Consider the following 22,800-nt stretch of genomic DNA (forward strand, 5'->3'; position numbering starts at 1 on the left):
CTCTGTGCAGGCCACTCATGTTCCTCCTTTCCAAACTCTCTAATTCATGTGTAATTACCTTGCTTTGTACACTGGTGCACAGTCATGTTGAAAAAGGAAAGGGCCATTTCCAAATTGTTCCCACTAAGTTGGGGGGATGATAATGGCATGCTGAAGCATTAAGAATTACTTTCACTTGGACTTGTGGTGAGTTCACACTGCGTAATTTTCAAAAATGCTGCATTGTCGTTTTCACAATGCATGACAATCTGTGGTAGCATCCAGTTGCTTTTGTGTTTACATTTCCAGATGGATCAGTGAGAGGAGGTTATACACTGAATGATTACAACAGAAACAATTGCAACAACTCTGTCTGGCTTGCAAACGCATGCGAGAAGCTACAAGGAAAAATGCAAAAACCCATGCAAGAGTGAAAATGGTATTCTGCATTAAGTATTTTTATGCAATAAGTAATTTGTGGCATGGTGGCTCAGTGGTTAGCACTGTTGCCTCACAGCAAGATGGTAGCTTTTTTTGTGTCAAGATGGTGTCATTTTTGTGTGGAGTTTGCATGTTCTCCCCGTGTTCGCGTGGGTTTCTTCCAGGTGGTCCGGATTGCCCCACAGTCCAAACACATGCAGTATAGGTAAAATAGATTAACTAAATTGGCCATAGTTTTTGAGAAAGTGTATGGGTGTTTCCCAGTACTGGGTAGTGGATGGAAGTGCATCCGCCACACAAAACATATGCTGAATAGTTGGCGGTTCAATCTGTTGTGACCCCTGGTAAATATGGGATTACGCTGAAGGAAAATGAATGAATGAATGAAAGTGGACAAATGGTTGATGAGATGCAGGGAACAAGGATTGTCCATTTTGCAAAAATAGAAGGGAAAAATTGAGTTTTTAATGAAAAAATAATTTTGCAATGTGCTGCTGCTGTTGCAGGTGGTAAAGTTAATGTTTCTTCTTTTTTCTGTTTAATATTATTGTTATCACACACTCTTATTGGTTGTAGGTTATCACCAATGTGTTTTTCAGTCTCATTTCAACATCATGGTTTTGAATCATTGACAGGTCCAGATATTTAGCATTCCAAATATTTCACGGGCATCAGCAATTCATTAGCGATTGTCTCAGATCTTTGAGAATTCACACTGTGTGACTGTCACTTGCATGAACAAGCACCAATTTGCCTCTGATTTTGGGTAATTGTCTGTGATTTCACAAACCTAGTGCTAAAATGGTGCAGGCACCAAGCCCAGTTCCTGATAAACATCATCACATCGAAACCCCCTTTCTATCAAACTTTACCCTTTGCACAATGCAGTCAGGCGAGTACCATTTTCCTGACAACCACCAAGTAACAGTTTCGGCCATTGAATTGCCAGACAGAGTAGTGTGATTCATCACTCCAGAGAACATGTCACTAGAGTCCAATGGCGATGTGTTTTAGACCCCTGCATCTCAGGTTTTGCATTGCACTTGGTAACGCAAGGCCTTGGATGCAGTTACTTGGCCATGGAAACCCATGAAGCTACAGTATGCACTATTTCTGAGCTAATTTCAAGTCCACATGAAGTTTGTCTATGTGGTCTGAAGCAGGTCTGTAGCTGTTGACCATAAAAAGTTGGTGACTTGTGCTCACTGTACACCTCAGCATGCACTGTCCATACTCTGATTTTAAGTGGCCTAACATTTAATGGATGAGTTTCTGTTGTTCATTGTTGTATCCAATTTGTTATACCAGTAAAAGTTGACTGTGGAAAGTGCACAATAGGGTTGGGCGATGTCGTCCAATTTGGTATCGTACAATGTCTAATGTGAAACATCGCCATGGACGATGGTACATATATATATATATATATATATATATATATATATATATATATATATATATATATATATATATATATATACACACACACACTTTTATGTACTGTCCAATTACAATTATTGCTTGCATTCCACAATATTAAAATAATTTTTAATGGTTGAATTGAATGTTACGGTTGACTAATTTCCGACTTCAAGAGAAGGTGAATTTGCATTTGAATATGAGTGTACCCATGTGTGGCTTTGTATGTATGTGCGTGTGTGAGTCTGGGTGTGTGTACTGGATTTTTAAGTGGAACTGTAACTTCTAATAAGAGGTTGAAAATTTTGTATTCTATTCTTTTGTATTCTATTTTTATTTCATTGTTTAATCATTTAATTGTTACTTATTTTTTACATTGTTATTTATTCTTGTCATAAAAATCATTCTAAAATATTTATACTAATATATATTTAAAAAGTAAAAAATATCACACACATTTAATTTTTATTGTTTACTAATCTTTTTTAAGTGTGGTCTTCTATACCGTGTGAAGCAGCTCATCAACGTGACTGAACACACACATTCTATAACCAGCTCACAATATGAATTTTCCCTCAGGTCATTATGACAATAGCTGATTCAACTGCTCTCACACCTGCTGTTCAGCGGTTGCGTGTGTTTATTTGCATTGCAGATGGCCTGAAACCGCACAGTGCTCAGACTCTCATAAACCTGTATGTCATTTTTTTTTTGACAGAGCCGTGTGCATCTGTGTGTTTCCAGTATAAGCTTGATGAGAATGCAGAACAAGTGCTCTGATGTTAATATGTAAAAGGAGGCTTTTTGTGGTTTCATGTAGTGTTTTATTTGTGGGAGACACTTTAAATTAGGCACAAATAAGGTACAAAAAAATGCCTAAATCTCTTAATTAATTGCTTTTCTTTTTCAACAATTGGTTTGTCCTTGTATATATATATATATATATATATATAACCTAATTTATTCCTTTGTTGTGATTCTGCTTTTCTAGTAATAGAAATTAAACAATTTTTAAAATTAAGCATTACATTTTGTGGAACATCATTCATTTTCCTCCGGCTTCGGCCAAAGCAGAATGTACCGCCAACGTATCCAGCATATGTTTTACACAGCGGATGCCCTTCCAGCTGCAAGCCAGTATTGGGAATCACCCATACACACTCATTCACTCTCATACACTACGGCCAATTTAGTTTATTCTGTTCACCTATACCTCTTGTGTTTGAACTGTGGGGGAAAACGGAGCACCAGGAGAAAACACGGGGAGAACATGCAAACTCCACACAGAAATGCAACTTGCCCAGTCAGGACTCAAACCACCTTCTTGCTGTGAGGCGACAGTGTTGACCCATTTTGTGGAACATAAACCATCTTTTGATGATGTTTAACAGAGCAAGGAAATTTTTACAGTATGTCTGATAATATGTTTTCTTCTGGCCAAGGTCTTATTTGTTTTATTTTGTTTAAAAATCATTTTAGGGACAAAATTATTAGCCCCTTTAAGCTTTTTTTTCCCCGATAGTCTACAGAACAAACTGTCATTACACAATAACTTGCCTAATTACCCTAACCTGTCCAGTTAACCTAATTAACCTAGTTAAGCCTTAAAATGTCACTTTAGCTGTATAAAAGTGTCTTGAAAAATATCTAGTCAAATATTATTTACTGTCATCATGGCAAAGATAAAATAAATCAGTTATTAGAAATAAGTTATTAAAACTATTATGATTAAAAATGTGTTAAAAAAACTGAAATTGGGGGAAAAGATAAACAGGGGACTAATAATTCAGGGGGTTTAATAATTCTGACTTCATCTGTATTTTAATAATGGAAAAAAAACTAAGATATTTATGCTAGATACTAGAATTTTTGCAAAAATAAAGTGAAAATTAAAATATGTTTAGCTGATAGGGCGGCACGGTGAGAAGGTCACTAGTTTAAGTCCCAGCTGGGCCAGTTGGCATTTCTGTGAGGAGTTTATGCAGTGTAGATGAATTGAATGAACTAAACTGGCCTTAGCGTATAAGTGTGTGTGTGCAGGTGAGTGTGTATGGGTTTTTCCTAGTACTGGGTTGCGACTGGAGGGTCATCCGTTGCGTAAAAAAAACATATGCTGGAATAGTTGGCGGTTCATTCCGCTGTGGCAACTCCTAATAAATAGGCGGACTAAACCGAAGGAAAATGAATTAATGAATATTCAGCTGATTCTGTCATGGTTATGACATTGTGTGTGTGTGTACGTGTTTTTGTGACATATCAGGACACAAAAGTTGGTGAAATATGAGGACATTGCTGATGTCCTCATTTATCAAAAACCTTATAAATCACACAGAATGAGTTTTTTTCAGAAACTAAAACTGCACACAGTTTCCTCTGAGGGTTGGGTTTAGGGGTAGGGTGGGGTGAGGGCAATAGATAATATAGTTTGTACAGTATAAAAAATGAAAGCCTACGTAATATACCCAGAATTCACAAAAACAAATGTGTGTGTGTGTGTGTGTGTGTGTGCGTGTGTGTGTGTGTGTGTGTGTGTGTTTTAATAAACCAAACATATTTTATGACCAAAGTGTAACTAGCGAAGTTTAAAGTTTTTTTTAGCAGTCAGATGGCAGTATTTGGCTAATGAAAGCTGCAAGACTCCTAACATGTATAATTTTTGTATATAAATATATACATATATTATATATAAATATTGTATATATATATATTGTATATATATATACATATATTGTATATAAATATATTATTATAAATATAATATTTATATAATTATAAATATATAATATATAAATATATTATATTTATATTACATTGCATATAAATATACATATATCATATCTGTTCATAGCTAATACAACCTGTATATACTGTTCATAGTACATCCATCTGTAAATATTACCATAGTTTTTCTATAACTGCACTTTATAACTTATATCTGTATCCTGCACTTGCTGCTATTGCACTGCTGGTTAGACCAAAACTGCATTTCGTTGCCTTGTACTTGTACATGTGTAATGACAATAAAGTTGAATCTAATCTAATCTAATATAAATATATATTTTATTACTATATTGTCATTACTGACATTAATCACAAAACATTAGCCAGATATTTTTCTTGACAGTAGACCAGCAGTACTATGAAACATGTTTTTTTCTTGTAAAGCAAGTTACATACAGTGTCTCATACTTACAGTACATGCCAAATATTTCCACCATTAGATAGAACAAGCTGAAGGGTGCTCTACTACTTTAAACATAAAATATTAATATTTTTATTTGAATGTTATGAATTCACTACTTCAATTTTAAGTAAATTCTAAGTAAAAAATTATTTTAGTACAGATTGAAGTTTAGTAGGTTCAACACATATGGTTTAAAAGAGACACTCAATAGGCATAATGTATTTAGCACTGTAAAAACACTTATTACATGGCCTTAAACCCAACCCTCAAAGGAAACCTGTGGCAAGTTTTGAATTTCAAAAGACAAAAAAATCTTTGAAAAAAACGGTCAAAAGACTGGCGGCAGGGCTTCCAGAGATGTTCTGTTAAATTACAGAAAATAACCATCTAACAAAATTACATGCAAAAACTGTAAAAATACAGAACATACTTTATGGTCATAATTAGTTAAAAAAAAGTTTATTACTGTTGATTATTAAAACAGAAAAAATGGGGGGAAAGTTGTAGGGTTTTAGTTTGGTAAAGTAGTGTGTGTGTAGTTGTCCAGTGATCCGCAGCCGCTAGATCACTGGTGATCATAACAATTAGCATAGCAACATTGTTAGAGTAGTAAAATAAACATTTTATAGTTTACAGTGCATGCATTATATGCAGCCTACAAACAATAGGCTATTATTTGACATTATTAACCTCACGTTAACCTTCATATGATTACTATGTTCACTAAAAACAATTTGACTTAATTTTTGTTTCCCTATTTTTACAGGAATAATTTGTAAATATTAACCTAAAATTATGTGTTAATCTCTCAAAATACATAAAATTCCTTTAAAAAAACTGAAAAATACCAAAACACAAGCAGTAACGTTACAGTTACTAAAGTAACCCTTCGTTCCCCGAGGGGGGGAACGGAAATGCTATGTGTAAACTTCCACTATGGGGATTTTCGTCAGAAACCAATCATCTGACTGAGTATAAAAACGGTCCAATGAAATGCCAATGAGTCGGCGGCATCAGCGTGCACAGCTGGCATCAATGACAATCAGTCATGCTATAAAGACGCAGCCAGTGCCATGCTCGACATCCTTTTCTAGCTCTTTCACTTTCATGCTCAACAGCTAAGGGACAATCGTTATGGCGAAGGAACATAGCATTTCCGTTCCCCCCCTCGGGGAACGAAGGGTTACTTTAGTAACCGTAATGTTCCTCTTCGGATGGGGAACTCCAATGCTATGTGGAAACTTCCACCATGGGGAAATCTATGGAAAACGCCATAACGAAAGAACCCTACCGCGTCCCTGGCGAATGGTGTGCCACGCAGTAGTGCGAGCGCACCTACAACGCCCCGAGACACAGTCTTCCAACGTGTCCCCTGGCCCTTACTTACCTGTTCAGGAACAGTTATAGTCCCGATAGGGAGGACGCTGTGGAGCTCACCTGCTACCCAGAGGGGAGACCTGGTGACAACCTATGGACTAGCCCAGAGATGGGGAGTCCGTGCATAAGGATGGTTAGCGGGGAGGGAAGACACGAGCCCACCGAGAAGGGGGGACTAAACCGTGGCTGAGTGAGCGTATGGGATCACCAGCGAGGATCACGCATAGCAGGCACCTATACCCAGAATGCCGGCTGACCAGCGGGCATGCCAACAACGTAACGGGCCAACACCCGACTCCTCCGCTGAGTCAAATGCTGGGGGCCTCGGAGGAACTCTGCAGGGTTCGCCAAATGAGGAACAAATCTGACAAAGATGAAAAAGCGCACATATCTCCGGGTTAGGGAGAATGTCGCAGCAAGCATGTTTCGACACCTCAACCTAATCGTTTCCTCAATCACCAAGGGTTACCTAATACCCTTGAGGAAACCGGCTCCACTCGCAGATTGTAAAACCTTGCAAATGTATTGGGTGTCACCCAACCCGCAGCTCTACAAATGTCTGTCAGAGAGGCGCCGCTTGCTAACGCCCAGGAGGATGCGATGCTCCGAGTGAAGTACGCTTTCACCCCCGGGGGACACGGCTCACCCTGGCTCTAATAAGCGAGGGAGATGGCATCCAATATCCAGTGGGCCAACCTCTGTTTAGATACGGCACTTCCCTTCTGCCGACCACTGTAACCGACAAAGAGCTGGTCAGAAGACCTAAAGCTCTGAGTGCGGTCCACATATATTCGCAAAGCGCGAATGGGACACAACAATGAAAGGGCTTGGTCTGCTTCACTACCTGCAGACCCAGCCCTTTCATTGTTGTGTCCCATTCGCGCTTTGCGAATATATGTGGACCACACTCAGAACTCACTACCTGATCCTGCAGGCTCACTACCTGATCCTTAAACGGCATGGTAGGAACCTTGGGCACAAAGCCGGGTCTAGGCACGAGTCACTGACCGAAAATGCCTCCAGGTCCCCAACCCTCTTATACGATGCCAACGCGACCAGCAGAGCTGTCTTCAAGGACAGAAATCTCAAGGATACTGAGTCCAGTGGTTCGAAGGGATCCCCACGTAAGCTCGTAGCACTACCACGAGATCCCAAGAGGGCATGAGAGGGGCGGGGTGGAAACATCCGCCTCGCACCTCTGAGGAACCGGATGATGAGGTTATGCCTCCCCACGGTGCCGCCATCCACGCATCATGATGAGCGGAGATGGTGGCCACGTAAACCTTCAGTGTGGAGGGCGACAGCCTTCGCTCCAACCTGTCCTGAAGGAAAGAAAGGGGTGGGCACGACCGTGTTGCTCTTTTAGGAAAGCTTTTTTCCTATATACAAACCGCTCTTGGAGGACTTGACCTAAAGGAAGCCAGGCAAGGGAGAAAAACCCAGCTCGACCATCTGCCACTGCGTATACGCGCTCTGGACCGGGAGAAGCTGCTTCTCGATCTCTCTCTGTAGACACAGGTTGGAGATACCCTCAAAGACTCTCTCAGAAGCTTCGTGAAAAGCTCTGAAAGTGAAAGGATGTCGAGCATGGCACTGGCTGCATCTTTATAGCATGACTGATTGTCATAGGCCTTTTTCACACTTCCTGGTTCCGGTAAGCGAAACGGCGGACCACAACATCCGGTTCCAATGGAACAGAGTAAGATAGAATGGCAGAGTCGTCTCGTCGCTGTTATTGCAGCGTTCCCGGCTGCTCCAGCTTAAAAAAAACGACATCCTTACCTCAGTTTTCACGAAAAGACACAGGACAGAGGAAATCATGGGTGAAATTAATTAGACGGAATGAATATCCTTCATTTCAAGTGATATGACAGAGTACGCTCATGTGCAGTATGCACTTCAAAGCGGAGATCATTATGTTTTATCAAATATTGGTGGTCTTAGTTTTATTCAGATGTGAAATTATAATATAGACAAAATTCCAGTTAAGTTATCTGCCTTCTGCAAACAAGTGCTCCTATCAAGATCATTAATATATAAGCATAATTTCCCCCCACATTGGAATAATAGACAACTAATACAAATGCTATTTTTTTTTTACAACAAAATTAATTTGGTTAGTCAGTTTTATAATAAAGATGGTATACTTTTCTTACAATGAATTCCTTTCTCATCACAGTATTATAGTAGTTATTGGTTACATTTTTTCAGAGACCCATATGTTATTTAGTGGTATTAATCAAGACCATCGTCTTTTGATTTTACTAAATCTTTTGTTGGCAAAACTTGTTTTACAGTAAATACCAAGAGTAATAATAGAGCTTTTCAAACTCTTTTCCAAAAAGAAATCACTACTGTTCCTTATATACAATTTTATTGGATGTCTTTATTAAAGGGTGACTTGATTTGCTGAAAAAAAGTGTGGCTGTTACCACAGAAATATCAGGTTAGAAACAAAATTAAAGAAATATCCTATATACTTCTCCACAGATTTTATCCAGCAAAACATTATTTACAAAAATTTAAAAGTGGAATTGATGTAAATTGTATTTCTGTAATGAATACGAGGAGACGGTTTTACACTTATTTTGGTATTGTACATACTCAGTCAAAAGGAAGAGGTGCAAAAGATTATTAACAATGTTTAGTGTTCAAAACCTCTTTTATCATTGTGGGAAAATGTACTTTTTGGCTTTACTGTCTAATTTACTAATAAGCAACAAAATTTTAAGGTATTGATCACTGAACTATGCTTGTATATTACCAGCATCAGAGACTCTTTAAACAAGGAAGCCTACCCTCTTTAAAAAAACTGTGACCTCTATAATGTATTTATTTAATATGTGCATTTTGTATATTTGTATTTTATTTATAATTACCCCCTGGCATGTATAATTTTTGTGTTGTAAAATGTTATTTGCTGTTCTTTAAATAAATAATAAAAACTTAATAAAAAGCAGATGAACAAAATGAACTGAAACATGAACTAACTTTAACCTGAAGATTCAGAAACACACCCTATACGCTACAGACGGACTGTTTTGAAGATATTTGCTTTAAAATTTACAAATTTAATAAATAGTGTTAAACTGAAGTGCTTTAATAGAATCGTATTCAAACGCTGAACACAACAACAATCATCTTTATTTTTTTCGGCGAGTTGGAGCTAAAATATGTTTCCAGACTTGAGTAAACCTTACGAGCATTAAGCAACCTGTCATTATTGGCTCCTCGTTCTTTCGCATTGACCGATAGCAACTCGCCTGTACAACTACCTCGCTGTTCACTATATTTGACTCTGAATACAAAGGAAGGAGGGGGTTAGCACAGCTTACGGACAACTACTAACATAAAACTAATCCTGCTGGATGTTAAATAGTTATTTTTGCTAACGAATGGCTTGAGTTAGCAGATCTAATGCTGTAAGCTGCGCACCTTACTGTAACCTAACGTTGCAAAGGCTTCGTGTAAGACACATTTTCTGCACAAATTCCTTTTAAATGCTGATTTATTTAGGCTACATCAGTTCATTAACCAAGCGAACAACCTGTTCTTGTCCAAACTAAGGCAAAGTTGACAGTGAAAATGTCATCCGATGTCCTGAGGCTGTCATGTTTCTGCGACTGTCAGCGAAACCGGAATTAGCTAAGCATTGCTTCGGAGGGCGCTTCCGGTATTCATTTCCGCTGTGAAAAAGGTCTATTGATGCCAGCTGTGCACGCTGACGCCGCCAACTCATTTTTTTATACTCTTTCAGATGATTGGTTTCTGACGAAATCCCCATAGTGGAAGTTACCACATAGCATTGGAGTTCCCCATCCGAAGGGTAACTGTAAATTTAATGTTAGAATTTTTATTATAGAAAATATGTGTAAAACAACAGGTATTTCAGTGTATAATGAAAAAATAGGAAAATTCTGTCAAAAGAGTACAGACAATTACCTGTAAATAACATTTTTTTTTTACATTGTAGTACAACTAAGTCATGTCTATGTGATTATGCAACTTTGTGTCCCTGTAAATCACATATGCCTGTACACACACACAGGCAGGCAGGCTTGTACTGTAGGTCCCTTTTTAAAATTTGTTTCTGTCTATTTTCTAGCAATATTTCCTTGTGGTCTTCGGCCATGATGGACAGAAGCCTCTGGAGCTACGGACGGAAGAAGAGTCTGACTGTGATGAATGGGTTGAAGCCATCCAGCAGGCCAGGTAATGTGGCAGTGCGTGTGTTTTTTTTCATCCTGCTCAATGAAGGATAATATTTAGCCGCACTAAAGAAGCTTTTCTCTCAGGCTGAAAAAATGAAATCATCATAATAAGAAAGAGACACATCAGAGCGGGTTAAGTCGAGCGCATTGTGCATTTATCCCTGTCACAGCAGAGCAGCACAGCAACAAATAAGCCACGCTGAGGTTGACAGCACTGTTGTTCTTCTCTCCTTGGTGCTCAGACGTGCAGCCTAAGATAAAACTTTGCAGTCATGTTTTATACATCTCATCTCCAACAGACAAATCTCCAAAGAAAGCTTAAACCGCTTTATTTGTTGTATCACAGATCTGCCTTAGAGCAAGACTGAATATTAAGCTGTAATATCAGACTGTGGAAACACGGTTGCCAGGGGTATCATGCACCTATTTTTTGTTTTTTTAAGATGCAACATTTCCGTTGCCTTTAGTGCCACAGGCAAGATAAGACTTTTTAGCAACTAAAAATAATAATTTTGTGGTATTCTCAAATTAATTTTTAAAAGTCATTTTAGAGATGGATGAATTTGGGCAGCCAATTCGAATGTTATCACTGGATCAAATGGGCATTATCAGTGGTTATCAGCTGATAGATATGGGCCACTAGGGGCCTTCTGCTTCTACTGGTAGGCTCAGAATGCTGCTATAATCCATCCACATAGTTAATTAGCTATACTGTAGATCACAAACTGCTGCTGCCAGAAATTAACGAGAATTGTTTATATTATTTAATAAATTTCCCATGAATTATATTGTTTATAGAGTGGAGAAACTATAATGTCACCTTGTAGTCCAATCGGCTGCTAGCATAAAAATGGTTCCCTCGATTAAATCCCTATAGGATTTTCCCATAGACTTTTCGAAGATTGCAAATAATAAGCTCTGTGTTCAAACACAGTTCATACATGTTTTGTCCAACCTGATAATCCTCACACGAAAATACAACTTTTAGCACTTTTGGATCTTAAATGCAAATGCAAGAATTGAAAAGCTAATATTAGGCTAGAAACGGACTACAGTGTCTTCGAAGCACTCGCCTGTGACATAAGCACCACCATGCTAAAGAAACCTGTCAAGCTTATTTTTAGAAATAAAGTCCATGACTAAGATTTACTCTCTTGGTTTATTATATTATAATCAATGCTATATATTATAAACAAATACAAATATGCAAAAAATACATTTATATAGACCTACATGTCTTTTGGATAGATTTTTTTTTTTTACATAGGAAATACATTTTGTTTTGCTTTACGGTTGTTGTAAAAGTTTTAAAACATGTACTGTATGTTTTATAAATGTGTTTACATAGTATTATCATAAGACATATTTAAATAAGTGTATTGTGCGCCTGCATACAGCCTGCTTACCGTAGTGATAGACGACAGAAATGAGGCGTGAGGGACAAGCCTATCTAATGCCTACAAGGTCCATCAGAGTGAGAGAACAACATTCAATATTCTTTTGTCACGAAGTACAGCGAAAAGCAACCCATACAGTCACATATGATATACATGTTAAGGAGTGTAAATATTGCAGTTGTGGCATAGAGTTAAATGTGTTCAGATGAAGAAAAAAAACGAGGAAAAAACAATTGACCACGTTAAGATGACAGTTAATATTTATGTATTTTTACAAATGAATTCACACATTAGGATTTCTGAGAACAGAAAAGAGACAGGCTGCACTAGTAAGCAGTGTCTTTATAAAATCGTTTAATTAAAAATAAATGATCAGCAAATTAATCTGTCTTGATGGTCTCTACAAGTGAAGGCATTATCTACACACAATATAAATTCCTAATAAGAAAAATACTACAAACAATAAAATACCATTTATGAAAATAACAAACAAATCCAAATGCACAACGCAAGCGGGCTGCTTTCCAGACCAGTTCAGCTCGATGACGCATAATGTCTCCGACATCACCTGTAGTCCCATTTTGCAACTTGATAGCAACCGCCTTTTTAAAGAAAAGTAAAAATCAAGAATGGAATATAACCAATGTGTTTTATGTCTGAGAATAAAATGTGAAAGTATCTTGAGTTTGTGGTTGCCACGTACATTTATTTAAGCAATTTAATCAAAATCCCATTTAAAAAACCCATTGACTTTGGGACAAGGGAACCGGAACTGCTTAAATGCTAACTCGCTTCCAGGTTTTGCATACAAATTGATGTCATAGTTTCTCCACTCCATTAACGTCTACCCCTACCCTAAACCCAACCATCACAGTAATGTAAAAACAGATCCGGTTGTGGAGTCTTCTCTATTAGTATAGCTGATTAACCATGCGGATGGATGAAAATAGCCTTTTAAGCCTACTGGTAGGCACAGAAGGCCCTTACTGGCCCATATCTAGCAGCTGATAACCACTGATAACGTCCATTCAATCAAGTGAGAACATTCGAAGCTGGTGATTTGGGTAACTATTTATTAGGAGAAACACAAAAAGGATATTCATTACACTGATTTTAGGTTGTAATCAATGTTTTTTCTGGACATGACAATGAACTAATGACACAGCTTGAATGCAGTGTTTTGTAAGTTTATTTCAAAACAGTTATTAATTACTAATTACATCATTAAAATTGCATTTAAAATACTTTTTCTAATTACTTTGTTTAAAAAAATAGAAACCTGCTCATTAAGTCATTTAATTACTTGACTTAATACTTCTTGAATACAAATCTCAATGCATGGACAGTAAAAAAAAGTCTTTTTATTTCTTTACATTTGAGACAAACAGGACCTTTGTTTTATATTGTATTAAAGAGCCCATATTTAGCATTAAAAAGGGTCATATTTTGGTTTTGAGGGTCTTCAACAACAGGCTGATATGCATGTAAGGTCAAAAAACACTTTCATTGTCATTTACGTTTACCTAACTATCCCAACGACTCCAATATGATTTGTTCAGCGATTAATTTGTTCCCAAACCCCTCCTTAGTGCGAAGCTAATCTGCTGTGATTGGTTAGATGACCCAGTCTGTTGTGATTGGTTGACTGGGTTCAACGCGAGACAGACAGAAATGTCCACCACGGCTATGAAGTAGCACACAGAGTATGTGAGAGCCCAATGTAGGAATGCAACAAAGCAATGCAGTTAAACACCAACATATTACTCTGCTCTTAACCCTAACTCCAAGTAATAACAATGACACACATTCAGTATTAATCCACACAGTGGCAAAAGTTTAACTATTTAAATATGTGCCGTGCATGAAAAAAACAGCTGTTGGTGGCCATAGCAAAGACAAACGGCAGAGGATAACGAGTTCTGAAGGAAGAAGCACATGTTGTGTTTTTAACATGGTTTTAGACACAATATGTGAATAGCACCATAAAGATTTAACCTGAGAGATACAGTACAAGCACTGATCTATAAGAGATACATGATTAAGCCACATGATTGGGGTCTGCATGAGTGGAACCAACTACAGTAATTTCTGATGTTGTTTTTAGGCACCTCTGCTCAGACACACACGCACACACAAATGCTCATAATAATCTGCAGACACAAAAACCCTCAGAGATTTAGTTCACTCTCATGGTGACACTGCAGAGATTTATACTTCTTATACAGATTTATGCTCAAGCTGCAGTGTACATTTATGTTGCGTCACTAGGAAGATGGGCTGAATCTGATGGATTAGTGGGTTCTCCATGAGCAGATGTGCATGTGAACATCTGGACAGGCCGCACCGGCCTTTAGTCAAACAGGCTGACATTGTTCATTTAAATGTAGCTGAAAATAAAATATGGACAATACTTAAAGAGAAGGTGCACCACAGCTAGTGCACTTTGCAAATCTTTACTTGTATTTTAAAGGACATAATTGTGATGCATGTTAAATGGCTTTCTTGTTAAGATATTGTAGGTGAGATTGATCTCTATGACAAGACTAAAATGTAGTTAAACAGGTAAAAATTATTTCATTAGATGTGCGCATCAAAGAGGATCAGAGAGTGTGCATTCATAGTTTTCAGTCACATGACCGATGCAGCAACTCTGACAAGTTTTTTCAAGCCATAACCATGCACTGCAAAAAATGCTTTTGTCTTGTTTATCTAAAGTCCAAATATCTAAAAAAAAATCTTAATTCAAGAAGCGTTTTTAGACAAAAAACAAAAAATGTTTTAAGAAATAAAACGTCAAATTTATTTTAAACTAAAAGTAATACTTTAAAGCAAATTACACATAAGAGAGATGCCTTTAATGTTTTTTTTTAATCATTCCGAATTTAAATGTTGGAACATTCTAAATGAATAGGGGTTTAGGGGGGTAACTGGCAATAGAACACAGCCAGGAACTATGATTCTATCTACAGCTTTACGGCAACGCAGTTTACGAATGTTCATTGGGACGATGGATTTAGGAAACACCAAATCAGTAAACTATGTTTGTAAAGATGGAACTTGTGAACTTAGTTGACTAGTGAAGGTTTTCAGAAACGCACCCCAGACTGGTTCATCTGATAGAAAAACAACAAGCTCAAATGACTACTGGCAGAAACACATGTCTTAATACATAACATTGAGGTAGGTAAGCTACAGCAGCAGCAGAAGAGCACAGCGGTGACACTGCTGTTATCTATAATAACAAACTATAATTCACACAGGGTCATCAAAACTGGACAATAGATGATTGGAAAAGGGTGGGCTGGTTGAATGAGTATTAATTTCTGCTGTGACATTCAGATAGTGGGGTCATAATTTGGCATAGACAACACAAAAGCATGAATCTATTCTGCCTGTGTCAGCGGTTCAGTCTGCTGATGGTAGGATGCTGTGGTATAAATTATCTTGAAAAATATTGGAAATTAGCACGTTTCTTTACCTCTTAATACAAAATGAGCATTGTTGCCACAGCATACTTGAGTTTTGATGCTCACCATGTCTATCCCTTTATGACCCCAATGTACCAAGCTTTAGTGCTAGTTTGATGTTTCTAATTAGTAAGGAATTAAGTACATTCAGGCAGTTGCTATTGCAGAATAATGTCTGACAGGCTTTATGATTGATTGATTAATTGATTGATTAATTGATTGATTGATTGATTTATAAGGGTTTTATTAAGTGAAAACAACTGCCTGTATCTACTTTATCCCACTTATTACATTTCTACTTGCCACAAAATATAAAAAATAGACTCAAAAGGTTGTTCTGAGCCATAATAATTGATGAATTGTTTAATTAAGGACAAATCTAACAGAAACAAAACCAGCTGAATGGAGCACTAACTTACGTATTGTTCAGTCACAAGATCAGTCAAAAACTGTGTATTTATTGACAGTCAAGACGATTTGAATCAACCAAATGTGTTACTGGTTATTCCAAGTACCTTGGAATATCATGACTGACCATACACTGAGTATTCGAGCTGTGTAATAAAGCATGTGAATGTAAATGAAGAGTTCAGATACAGAAAACTCTAAATGCCATCTGAAATGTTCTTCTAAAATGAGCATTTTCTCCTGTATTTGTCTGCGGTGTTTATATGCTGTTCTTTGACTTCGAAGACAATGAAAATAATCCATTCATCACCAAAACAGTGAAATATCTGAAAATACATAGGGAAAAAATAGAAAAATGCTCATTTTGAAAGATTTCTGATAGCATTTAGAGGCTTTTGCATCTGAACTCTTCATTTTTACCAATTAGGCAGCACAATATTACATGATCTAACATGTTGATATACAGTTGAAGTCAGAATTATTAGCCCCCCTTAAATTTTTTTTTTCTTTTTTAAATATTTCCCAACAGATGTTTAACAGAGCAAGGAAATTTTCACAGTATGTCTGATAATATTTTTTTCTCCTGGAGAAAGTCTTATTTGTTTTATTTTGGCTAGAATTAAAGCAGTTTTTAATAAAAAAAACAAACATTTTAAGGTCAAAATTATTAGCCCCTTTAAACAATGTTTTTCTCTGATCGTCTACAGAAAAAAACATCATTATACAATAATTTGCATAATTACCCTAACCTGCCTAGTTAACCTAATTAACCTAGTTAAGCCTTTAAATATCATTTTAAGCTGTATAGAAATGTCTTGAAAAATATCTAGTCAAATATTATTTACTGTCATCATGGCAAAGATAAAATAAATCAGTTCTTAGAAATGAGTTATTAAAACTATTATGTTTTGAAATGTGTTGAAAAAAATCTTTTCTCCGTTAAACAGAAATTGGGGGGGAAAAACAGGGGTGCTAATAATTCAGGGGGGCTAATAATTCTGACTTTAACTGTATTATCAAATGCAGTAGTGACCTGATAGTGTCTGACCCTGCTTAACCAACCAAACTCTTATATTCCAGCTACTCTGACATCATCATCGAGCGTGAGGTTCTCATGCAGAAATACATCCACCTGGTGCAGATCGTGGAGACGGAGAAAGTGGCAGCAAACCAGCTCCGCACACAACTGGAGGACCAAGACACTGAGATTGAGAGGCTTAAAGCTGAGGTACGGTCTATGCTTGAGCTGTGCCATTTAATGGGCTGTTTTCCAACGTGTAGTCCAATTTTATGAATCAGTGAACCACTCTAGATCCCATTAATCTAATAACAGTGCAGGTCTCCAAAATGTCACCATTACTGAATGATCCTATGTACTAAAAGCATTTGTGACTTTACAATCCTGATATGGAGCATAGCATAGGTTTGTAGTTTTATCTTATTGCTTCTTCTAGTTTGTGCTATTTCTTTTTGTAGTTAAGGTTACCAGTAGCATATTCAGTCCCAAGTGTACCAAAGAGCATCTCTGCGGCTCTGCACCTTTTCTGTTCCCTAGGCATGTTACCGGGAACTGTGCTCCCCATTGGCTCAGTCACCATGGGGACGACTATTATGCCCTATTATTGACATTGCAGGGTCAGAGGCATGTGAACACACAATTCAGAGTGTAAATCAATGCAAAGCAATGAGGAAGGTGTTATCGTTATTAAGCTGATTATACGAACTGCTCACTATGTATCTATCTATGTAGCTACAGTATATATCTGAAACTTGTTTTAATACATTTTTTATCTGTGTTTAATCATTTTAATTCTTTGTTGTTTTTATTTCCTATACTTACTGTGTGATTGTGATTATTTTATTCTGTGATTAGCACTTTGAATTGCCATTGTAAAATTTGAAATATGCTACATAAATAAACTTTTGTCTATCCATCCATCCATCCATCCATCCATCCATCCATCCATCCATCCATCCATCCATCCATCCATCTATCCATCCATCCATCCATCCATCCATTTTCCTCAAACCAACCATTATTCAGACATCTATCACAATTAATTTGCTAGTGCTTATAAGGTTTGACAAGATCCCAGTTCTTCACAGTTGGTCAGAACAAATTAATCTTGAATATATCAGATAACTTTAATAGAAATGTATACAGTATATACCTGTATAGTTTACATAGTGTGTGTATAGTATATATACTATTTACACATTTATCAATAGTTATTTGGTTCCTATCATCCTCATTGACAATCTGTAATCCCCTGGACAATGCTGTTAACTAGGTTCATGCAAAACTGAACGTCAATATTTTTCTAGACACGCCACATCAAGTTCTTCAGTTCCTGTTGGTTTTAAGTCCACAGTATGTCACAGTTATCAGGGGCGGATTTAGTAATTTGGGGGCCCTAAGCAGTTCAAGCCATGGGGCCCAACAGTCATAAACCGAAACCATTTGTAGTTTTATAAACTTTTCATTTATTTATTTATCTTGTATATCACTGAATCTCCTTTTCCATGTTTTACCTTAATGGAATCTCAACATTTTAAACGATTTGTTTTCCTAAAATGAATTCACAACTGAAAAAATTAGTAAATCGAAAATAATAAATTTAAGACAAATTTGTGTAGATGATATAATCACGTTAAAATTTAATTTGCTAGACCTTCATCATACAAAATATGATAGAAAACGATGTTATGTGTATAATTTATACTTCTAGGTATTTATTGGGGGCCCCTAAATTTCCTGGGGTCCTAAGTGGCTGCTTACTGTACTTGATACCCTGATATTACACAATGTTTTTCTTGCACTACCATTTTAGATGCACATCTGATATTTAATAATATTCACAATATATTTTTATGTGGTTGCGTGTCTAATATATCAGTAGTATTCTTCTATGAATAAATGATGAAGCCATAAGAGCAATGCTTTGTTGTTTAGAATAAAAGCATCTGTTTTCAAACTCATTGTGAGTTTTGAATATTTCATGAGGAGAAAAAAAAACATTGTAAAATAAATTAATGACTACTACTGGATAACATAAAATCATTCGATAACATAAAGTCAAGATTTTCATATGTAACTATGCTTTTTTATATGGAATGCTCAGTTTACAACAATACGGGTGTGATTTGAACATATTCACAAATGTTGCATACTATAAGATGCGGTAAAACCATAATAAATATATTGTTACAATCATCCACTTTTAAAGAAAAGAGTAGTGAGTTTTATTTATTTTTTATCTGAAATGAACAAAGAATATACAGTTGAAGTCAGAATTATTAAACTTCCTGAATTATTAGCTCTGTTAAACATCATTTGGGAAATATTTAAAAAAGAAAACTTATTTCAAAGGGGATTTAATCATACTGATTTCAACTGAATGTATGACAAATAGGACTACTACCTTAAATCTAAAGCACAATAGCGCTTCAGTAAACTAAAGTCATTGGTTTGTGCATGCAGACCACACATACTGGGAGATAAGCTGCAGGGCATTTAACCGATTTGCATCCAGAGTAAATGCCTGATAAAGGTTTAGTACGAGAGCTTTTTGATGATGGCTGTTGATTGAAGGAAGGAAATTGTCCATGGAGAGGAAGTTTAGATGGATATCTGATGTGCCAGCACCCACACAGGGTCGCAATGACCCAAATTTATGACACACTGATCATTCATTGGGAAGGATGAGCGGTAAAAACTCAAGCTTTAGCTGATTTGTCAAATTATAATCAAAGCAACCATTTACTGCCCAATCATCTTGACAGTCACTTCCATCAATTTCCTTTCGCAAGCGTTTTTTTAAACTGTATTGCTCAGTTATGTCGTATTTTGTTCTCTCTTAAAGATTATAGCCTTGAACAAAACCAAGGAAAGAATGCGCCCCTACCATGTTTTTCAGGAAGAGGAAGATCCTGATATTAAAAAAATTAAAAAGGTAAAAATAAACAACCTCCTGAGGTTATTCTGCTTGGTCTCGATCATCATACACAAATGACCACAAATTATAATCTTTGACACTTTGTCTTTGTAGGTCCAGAGCTTCATGCGAGGGTGGCTATGTAGAAGGAAGTGGAAGATTATTGTGCAGGACTACATCTGTTCTCCTCATGCTGAGAGCATGAGGAAAAGGAATCAGATCGTCTTCAACATGGTGGAGGCTGAGACTGAGTATGTCCATCAGCTTTCCATCTTAGTCAACTGCTTCCTAAGGCCGCTCAGAATGGCCGCCAGCTCCAAGAAACCACCTATAAGCCATGATGATGTCAGTAGCATCTTCCTTAACAGGTGCGTAAGGGTTGACTTTTATGACTTGAATACCTCATCTCATAAGGAAACCTAACTATTTTAAATTTTGTCAGTTTAGTGGCTAATTCGTACAAATTCAGTCATATCAAAATGTATGATTTTAAAAAGGATGCGTGGCACCCAACCCTTCCCTTAAACCCAACTGTATTTGGGCAAAGATCAAATTGTACTAAACTGTACAAATGAAATCATACAAATTCATACAAATTAGCCACTAAATCAAAAAGTTACAAATTGCTGTGAGACCGTGTTGGCTTGAAAAACGACATTCGGTAACACTTTATAATAACTACACACTATGAACCATTTATTAAGCATTAGCAAATAGTGAATTCATTATCTGTTAAGCATCAACTGTACATTAATAAACGTTAGTAAGCAGTTTATAACTGCAGCTACAAATGCTGTATTCTTGACAACCACATTTATAATGTACTTAATAATTGTTCTTTCATAATTTGTTAATGATTTATTTTTCATTACTAAATTAAGTATTGCATTATTTACAAACCAGTTATGTAAGAGTAGTTGGTGGTTTTTAAGATCATTCAGAATGAGTTAGTGAATGATTAATAAACTATTGAAATCAACGTTTTATATCTTATTATTCAGGCATATATTAATGGTTACTATGTATGTTAACAAATGCTTTATTAACTCAACTTCATCCAGTTTGGTGACCTAATCTAAAGTGAGGACTATCTATACTTTATAAATCTCTTATAAATGACAAATAGAGGCTCAGTTAAATTCTAAACAGGAAAAAAAGTACATAAATGACATTATTCATTCCTATTTATTTAAAGATACACAAATAAAACTGTATCAAATAAAAAAACAAATCTTTGCAACCTTATCTAAAATTACTGTACAGTTTAAACATTGCATCTTATTATATTGTTAAATTATTATATTGTTGTTGTTGTTTTATCCAGTTTTATGTTATAATTTGACACTACTGTTATTCGCCAATGTTTAAACTTACAGTAATTTTACTTTTTAGATAAGATTGCAAAGATTATTGTTCATTTGATACCAAGCCTTCAATTGTCATTTATAATGGATTTATAAAGCATAAATAGTCCTCACTTTAGATTAGGTCACAAAACTGCATGAAGTTGAGTTAATAAAGCATTTATTAACATACATAGTATCCAGGGCTTCACATTAACACCCGCCAACCCGCCACATGCGGGTAGATTTCAGCAGTGGCGGGTAAGACAGACACTCCCACTAGCCACGTTGGCTGGTTGAAAATAATTTTCCCAGATAATAATTCTTAAAAGCAGGGTTCGACAAGAAGGATGATCCAATGTGGATGCAAAGTCAATCTTGTGATTGAGAAGCCACACGACTGACAAAAATAATTGCGTTCGCGTAAGCAATATAAAGCCTGTGAATACCGAATGAGAGGATAATTACTCGCGCCTACAGCTGAGGTGATGCCACGACTGTTTAAAACGCGTGCGCGCTCCCGTTTCCTTGCGTGAAGCAACTGTGTCTAGAAACACAACTGTTGTGATCGGTTCTCTTTCAAATAGACTAGACAAAAAGTGATGGACATGTACCCACAGTCTTGCTGCTTTCAAGATTTCCAGAGTTGACTTGTTGTAAGCAGCGCCAGTTGCTTTCGCTTTACCCATTCTTTTAACAGATTATTTATGGGTCTAACGTTAACCGTGTGTGTTTGTGACCATCCTTTCATTAACACACGGTAAGTTCTTACCTGCTTTCTTTTGTTTTAATATGGTTTTATTATCATTTTTTACAATAACATTGCTTTATGGGAGATTAACTCCCCATTTATGTGTAGTTAACTGGTGATCTAAGACCTTTAGCCTGGACAGATTACTGTGCATATGTTTTGTTAAATAAAAAGTATAGAATACAGCCATATTTAGCTTGTTTTGACACATTTAAAATTTGTGGCTAAGAAATAATTAATTGTTTATGTTTGGTGTGGTCAGAGATTATTGAGATCATTTGGTAAATCCTTAATTTTGAGCTCTGAAAATGATGTGAAATAAAAACTAATTGTAACACTATGAAACCATGACCCATTTGCTCATGATTATTGACACGACACAAAAAGTGAAATGAATGAGGAGGCATGTGGAAATAACGCAAAATCTAAATCAAGTAGTTTTAGCATGTCAAAGTCATATTTATGTAAATATAAATATAAAATATAGTTTCACAACAATAAAATTGGTGCTAGTGAAAATGACGAGTGGCTAGTAATGTTGGAAAACTACTAGCCACAGTGGCTGGTGATCAAAAAAGTTAATGTCAAGCCCTGATAGTAACCATTACTATGTGCCTGAATAATAAGATATATAAACGTTTATTTGAATAGTTTATTAATCATTTACTAACTCATTCTGAATGATCTTAAAAGCCACCAACTACTCTTAAATACAAATGGTTTGTAAATAATGCAGTACTTAATTTAGCAATGAACATTAAATCATTAACAAAGTATGAAAGTACAATCATTGGGCACATTACATGTGTTTATTCATTCATTTTCTTTTCGGCTTAGTCCCTTTACTAATCTGGGGTCGCTACAGCGGAATGAACCACCAACTTATTCAGC

General features: G+C 36.3%; 1 protein-coding gene across 2 annotated transcripts in view; it reads left to right on the top strand.

The window, feature by feature from the left end:
- The window catches only part of rasgrf2b (Ras protein-specific guanine nucleotide-releasing factor 2b), a 138,149-nt gene that overhangs the window by 53,275 nt on the left and 62,074 nt on the right, over nucleotides 1-22,800 (top strand). For both annotated transcript variants that reach the window (XM_056458497.1, XM_056458499.1), the window contains exons 2-5: nucleotides 10,503-10,609; nucleotides 16,961-17,108; nucleotides 19,744-19,833; nucleotides 19,930-20,183. In XM_056458497.1, the coding sequence (XP_056314472.1) occupies nucleotides 10,503-10,609; nucleotides 16,961-17,108; nucleotides 19,744-19,833; nucleotides 19,930-20,183 (599 nt within the window). The remainder of the gene's footprint in view (nucleotides 1-10,502; nucleotides 10,610-16,960; nucleotides 17,109-19,743; nucleotides 19,834-19,929; nucleotides 20,184-22,800) is intronic.

Source organism: Danio aesculapii, chromosome 5, assembly GCF_903798145.1.
Source record: "Danio aesculapii chromosome 5, fDanAes4.1, whole genome shotgun sequence".
Lineage (NCBI taxonomy): Eukaryota > Metazoa > Chordata > Actinopteri > Cypriniformes > Danionidae > Danio > Danio aesculapii.